Source organism: Hydra vulgaris, chromosome 09 (assembly GCF_038396675.1).
Source record: "Hydra vulgaris chromosome 09, alternate assembly HydraT2T_AEP".
NCBI lineage: Eukaryota > Metazoa > Cnidaria > Hydrozoa > Anthoathecata > Hydridae > Hydra > Hydra vulgaris.
Window position 1 is genome coordinate 4910717 of NC_088928.1, and position 6933 is coordinate 4917649.

General features: G+C 29.4%; 1 protein-coding gene across 1 annotated transcript; it reads right to left on the minus strand.

Annotated features, from left to right (window-relative positions):
- Positions 1–4723: 4723 nt before the first annotated feature.
- LOC136085197 (ATP-dependent DNA helicase PIF1-like) lies at positions 4724–6933 on the minus strand. Its single transcript, XM_065806486.1, has 5 exons — positions 6792–6933; positions 6541–6632; positions 6330–6467; positions 6038–6238; positions 4724–5977 (listed from the first exon to the last, which is right to left on the minus strand). The coding sequence occupies exons 1-5, from the start codon at positions 6931–6933 to the stop codon at positions 4724–4726; spliced, it is 1827 nt and encodes a 608-aa protein (XP_065662558.1).

Genomic DNA, 6933 nt, shown 5'->3' on the forward strand with positions numbered 1-6933 from the left:
AGCAGTAGCTCCTAATAATGTGGGATCAGTTTCAGGTTCAGTAGATGCAGTTGTTTCAACAGGTTCTTCTTCTTTTTTAGTTTCTATCGAACCTAAATAAGGATCGGATGCTCGTGTTGGTGGTTCTTTTTTGGGTGTAGGAATTTCTAATAAGGAAGACTTTGTTAAAAGATGAGTGAATAAATTTCTTTTTTTAAAATGGGTAACATGTTTTAAAGCGTTGGCAAAATTTACAATATTATTAGAATCCATTTCAAAACATTTTTTATAAGACATTAAAAGCGAATTTAAACGAACAAGATGAGAATTATACATTGCACCCATTATCATCAACATTTCGAGCAAACTTTTTTCTTTGATTGTATTTTCTGTACTGTAAAATTGATTTGAATTGGATTTAATATGTTGTAATAATCCCAACATACCTCCTTTTGCACAAGTTTGTTCTACTTCTTCTTTTAATAGGACAACATCTGTTACATCTCTAAAAGGTAAAGAAGGCACAGTGTTGAAAAAAGTTTTGAACGTCAAATAGACCATTGTTTCTCCGATGGCTCTGCTAGCTAACGCGTTTTCGTTATAGTTGTTTAACATTTGAACAAATATATCTTTATTAGGTAATAAATAACTGTTGGCTTGAATGTATTCTCTCAATATTTCAAATTTATCACCTCGAAACATTTCGCCATAGTGTATACATCTTTGTTGAATAATGTCTTTTGTTTGTGTTAATATTTCAAAAGCTCTACTTCCACCAAAGCTTTTATCGCTGAGAGATTCGCTTTCTATAAAACTAGAAGTGATAACAGTGTAAGGATCTCGAGCCAGAGCACTAGCATATACACCTTCGGAGGTTAATTTAGTTTCGTTTCGGAAGGGTATGTTGTATTTTCTAATAAAACTCCATAATTTGGCAAAAGTGAGTTGTCTTATTTGATAATAACCGGCTACTATTCTCATGTTTTAAATATATTCAATTTCGCTCGCATTGGCTGTTTCGTGAAAAATTAAAAATTTATTAAGAGGTGTCAAAGTGTAAATTTTTTTATTAGCCCATGGAATAGTGTTCAAAGTAGTAGAACGCGGTAAAGTGTTTAATGTAGATTGAATAGAGGTGGGTGGTGTAGCGGTAAGAGAGTTGTCTTGAATAGGAAATCTTTTTAAATTTCTCATGTTTCTTAAAGATTCGCCTATATTTCTTTGATCGATTTGATCGTTAAAATCGCTTTGTTTATTCAGATTTAAAATGGATTTAAAAGCGTAAGCATCACCTCCTACGTTGAGATAGGTTTTCCATTTTTCTTGATCACTGATTAAACTTGTAGCTATATCACTATCGAGCATAGTGTCTAGAGGTAACAAAGCATTTAAACTTTGTTGAAAACTCACTTCACCAGCAATTTGATTGTCAAGATTGATGGGATCGGCATAATTGAGAGAAGAAGGCAAATCGTATCTCTGGATAAGCTCAGAGACATTGGATGTGTTTGTTTCTCCAGATTCTAGGTTACCTTGTTCGTTTTCTTGTTCGTTGATTTGTAACAATTTTTTGTTAAAAACATCCATGTTGTAGGCATTTTTGGCTAATACCTTACGTAAAGTTAATAAAGGAGACTCGTGATAAGGTCTATATCTATTCATGTTTCATAAAAATACAAATTATTTTGAAAATACAATTCTTTTTGACAATAATCAACGTCAAATTGATGTCTTAATAAATCGATTACAGTTTTTGTAGGTTGTATAGTGTCGAATGAGATTAATTTATTAGCGTAATAATTTATAATTTCGTGATAAAGTTTAAAACGAGTAGAGTTGAAATATTCTTTTAAAACGTCGTAATTGTGATAAACAAAGTCTGATATAGCTTGATTTTTATCTTTCATTTTTTCTTTTTTCATAATGACTTTTCCGTTTTCGTTAAATTTTGGATACGGATACAAATATTCTTTGACAAAAAGTTTAATTTCTATACAAACGTATTCTTGAAAAGCGTTTTTTATTTGTTGTCGTTTGTGATCCGATAAAAGTTCGCATTTTAACATTTTTACAGCATTAAAACGCGTCAAAATTTCTTTCATCCATATTTTAATTTCGTTTTCGTCAATGTCTTTTCTTCTATTCATTTTGGGAATAAAAATTTGTCCTCGAACAGCCAACTTTTGTCTCATGGCTTGTCGTTTACTCGCTTTGTTAGAAGGATTGCAACATTCGTAATCGTTTTGTCTTTTAATAATAATTTAAATCTTTTAATTTCTTCGAGTAGCTGTGTTGCTCTCTCGCTTTCACTCCATTTTCTTTTTTTATCGTATTTTCTTTTTCCTTATTTATATCCATTTTATCTTCTTCGCCGGGTTTATTCTCCTTCTCTTGATTATAGTTGTTGTGATGCGATTTGAGATAATAATGATTTTTTAGATTAGGCGCTTTTACGTAGGGAAAAGATTGAAAACTAACAATTTTTTTGTTCACGCTTATGTCTTTATAATCAACGTCCAATTTACCTTGAGCGTCTACTGGAATAAGTACTTTTTGTTTTTTACTCGTAATCTGAGTTCTTAAGCGTGCAACGGAAGAGTTTCTTTTAAACAAAGCCAAATGTCCGTGTTGATTAGAAGTTTCTTTATTTAACAAATCGCTGATAACGTGATGATGCATTTTGCCGGTCGAAGGAAAATCGTTTTTAAATATTTTTTCAATTTCGCTGTTGTTATCAAAAGAAATGATACATTTGTAATGAGACACTAAATTGTTCCAACATTGACTGGCTTTAGAAGGTACGGAATGAAAAACGGTAATGGTACCTACTCCGTGATGAGAACCGCTAGAACACGCGCTCGTGTATTGTTGACTTTTTAAACAAAAAGCGCTAATGTCATCAAATAAAAGGATTGTTTTTAATAAACGGTGATCGCTATTTGGAATACCGTATTTATCTTTGGAAAAACCAATGGCTCTCTGTATTACAGAATCTAAATTTTCTGGACTGGTAACTGTTATAATTTGATACGCTTCTAAATTATTTTTTGAAGACTCGATAATATTTTTCCATGTTTTGTGTTGACAATCGCTAGGTTCTCTCATTTGTATTACAAATAACATTTCGGCATCAGGCATTTTCCACAATGTAATAAATCTCTAGCCATAGTTGATTTTCCGCTGTTTGTAGGACCTGTAATAATTGTATTTTCTGGATAGACATCTTGAGTAGGTTTAAAAATATTAAATTTCACTTGCGAATGGGTTTCTTCGTCTTTGAGTTCAGTTTCTTTTGATGTTTCTTTTAAATAGAAATCATGAAAACCTTTTTCGTTTAATATTTCGGTAATAGATCTACCATCTTTTTTTTCTAAAGGTTTTTCTATAGGTTGTTCTACAGTCTCTATTTTTTGTTCAAGAGGTTTTTCTTCTTTTTCTTCCATTTTTTTTAACTACGAATAAAAAAAAAACAACCTACTTTTTAATTTATATCCTTTTTTTTATCAAAAAAATTTTTACAAAATACGGTTCAAAATAATTTTTTTAATGTCCATTCTTGGTATGTTGTTCATTGCGTAAAGTAATTTTTCTTTAGTGCCATTACGATTCCATATTTTTAACATTTCAAAAGCTTTTTCTTCAATATATCTGTAATCTGCATCAATAAGATCCAGTTCCTGTTCATTTACTTTCAAATATCTTCCACACGTTTTCCAATCTCGATTTAATCGCTTTGCCACTTCTGTTAATACTATATTATCCATCTTTTTTATTTTCTAAAAGACAAGTGCAATTATAATGAACTCTATTATAATTTTCACAATGAACACAATCTTCTTTATAACATCCCACGTGACACACAAAACGTAAATAATCAATCAAACAATCAAGACAACAACTTAAAAATTCTTCAGGATTTAAATCTCGTCCGTTTAGAGTAATGAGAATCAAACGCGAAGTATAAGAATAGTTTTTTTTAAATAACGAATTTCGTTTTCTGTATTTTCTACTAAATAAAAATTTTTAAAACCAATTTCTTTTAATTTATTTTCAAGTTGTTGCACTGTTAATTTTTGTTCTAAAAAATAAAACACCATTTTTTTTTATATTCATAAAAAATTTTTACAAATTTATATTCTTTTTAAGATCGTATAATAAAGGGATCAAAACTTTTCGATTAAACATGGTCATTGTTTGATAACGTTCTGATTGTTTTATAATATTTTTTTCAATTTCAAGTAAATTTTGAATGTGTTCATCGCTACAAAATTTTTCTATATCGGGTAACACTTTTAAATTGGCTTCTCGTATCGGTTGCAAAAGATAATGATCGCGAATTTCGGTCATGACTCCGTCATCAAAAACATAATTTTTTTGTGTAAATCTTTTTAAAAAATCAATAGTGTGCGTTTGTATTTTCACTTGTTTGTAATTGACACTCATTCTATTTTGTTCGATAGGTTGATTTTCTTTTATCACTGAAAAAGGAACTTGTTTACACAATCTTTTGGCAGCAAAGGTATCGAATCCGTTGACATAATTTGAAAATAAAAGTTTAGAATTGGGTACTCCTTTAGCTCTATTTTTATAACAGTTTTTTTCTTCGTCTCCGTTGACGCTATGAACGCTATAACATTTAGGTCCCATAGCAAAAGCTTGTGCAATGTAATAAGGAGGAGGTATTTCGTTTTGAAAATGATCCGTTTCTTTGGCGTAAAGAGTGGAATAAAAAGGATGAGTCGTTTTATAATTGGAATAATCCATCCAACGATTGCCAAAGTTTGAAAAATAAATCCGTGAAAAATAGTGTTCGTAAATCAAATTTATTATTAATAATTATAAATATATCGTCAATATTACAAACTCGTGATAAAGAAACATAATAAAGACTATTAATAAAAGCCTTTGAATTAAATTGAACAACGGCTTGGTATGGCATGGTACTTCCTTGTGCTTTATGAACCGTAAAAGAAAATGCTAATTTTAAAGGCAAACCAAATCTTGAGCCTACGACAGCATGAGAGCAATCTAAAATTTCTTCTTTGACATATTCAATTTTGACTTCTTTTTTATTCAACATCACCCAAACTGCATTACTTTCTATTAAAATAACGGTACCAATAGTACCATTGCACAAACCTTCTTCCACATTAATATTTCTTACAAGCATCACAGTAGCACCTATTTTAAGATAAACAGCTGCCGGAATTTGAAACGAGCATGGAATATTTCGATTTTTAATAACATCTTTAGCATAAAACCAATACCCTTCTTGTTTGATAGTTTCCATTTTTTGATTGTTATAAACATCCACTTCGATGTTTCTAAAAAACAATCTTGTATATTTAGAGTTTAAATTTTCATCTTTTTCAAAACAACGCGTCATAAAATAATCAATAGTTTTGTCTGAAACTTGACCAACACGTAGTTCATTTAAAGCTCCAAAAAATTGTTCGTCGTCTTTTTGTCTAAAGCATTGAGTTAAAACCAACACTTCTGTCATGTAGTGTTGCCATATTTGTGATTTAAAAACAAATTGTCCTGAAACAGGTGGCAACTGAAAAAAATCACCACAAGCAATCACTTGTACACCACCAAATAATTCATCGTAACATTGTCTAATTTCACAAGCTATTGAATGTAATAAATCAAATGTTGAAGCCTTAATCATTGAAATTTCATCAATAATTAAAACATCAGTTTCCAACCACGTTTTTTTAATGTCTGGATGCATATGTCGTTTATAATAATCAACACTTTTAACACCAGTTTCTATACCAGCAAAAGCATGTATGGTGATACCATTGATTAAATAAGATGCTTTTCCTGTACTCGCAGTAATATGTATTGTTTTATAAATTTGTTCGCTTTGAGCAATTTGGTTGACAATATAACTTTTACCACATCCAACACCACCAGTAATAAAAAAATTCTTTCCTTCATCAAGCCATTGAAGTGCTTTTTGTTGTTGCAAAGATAACATTTTTTTTATTATTTGCTGAAAAAAAAAATACATATAAGTATATTTGATAAAAAAGAATAACAAAATCAATTTAACATTTAAGTTTGTTCGTATTTTAAATAAAAAGTCACTATCGTTTTCATCTAACAAAAATTTCAAAGATGCCATTTCCTCGTCAGTTAAAGTTTTGCAATTTTCTTTCTCCTCGTCAGTTAAAGTTTCGCGAATTTCTTTCAACAAAAAATTCATATTTATAATCTTCTCCAACATTTTTTTATTTTCATTTATATTATTCATCTCAAAAAAAAAATTTTTTTTTATTTTGAATATAAATATATTACAGCATATTTTATAAAAACATCATATATATAATGTTCTGATCGACAACTTGCTCCACTTTACAATATAAATCATCTGGTTCATTAACCAAAAACTTTGCAACCATCATTTCGTTTTCAGGTAACAGGTTTTGTTTGATCATCATCTTGAACATTTTTTTATTATGGTTTTCTCTTATTTTATTCATCTAAAAAAAGTTAATATTGAGAATTAAAACATTTTTCACAATATATAAATGAACAACTCTCTCCATCAGTTACTCTATACTCATCACACTCTTCACATTCGTTTAAATAATGTTTACAATTTTCAATTTCTTCACATTTTTCTTTTACATGATTTAAAACATCTTCTTTACATTTTAATTTAAAAAAATCATAAAAAGATTCAAAATTTAAATTCAAATAAACATGATAATGTTTTTTAATATATTGAAAGACCATCAAAATCAATATATAAGGTACTCGTTTCATTTCTTGATTGAAAAATTCATCCCACTTGTAATCGAAACCATGCCATTTACAACGACGACATAAAATTTTTCTTGAACTAATCGCATGCATTCGAATATCTTCCAAAGTAGCTGGGTGAGCTTGATTGAATTGGTATATTTTTTCCATCAAAAATTCCAAATCATTTTCTGTTAGTTGCAT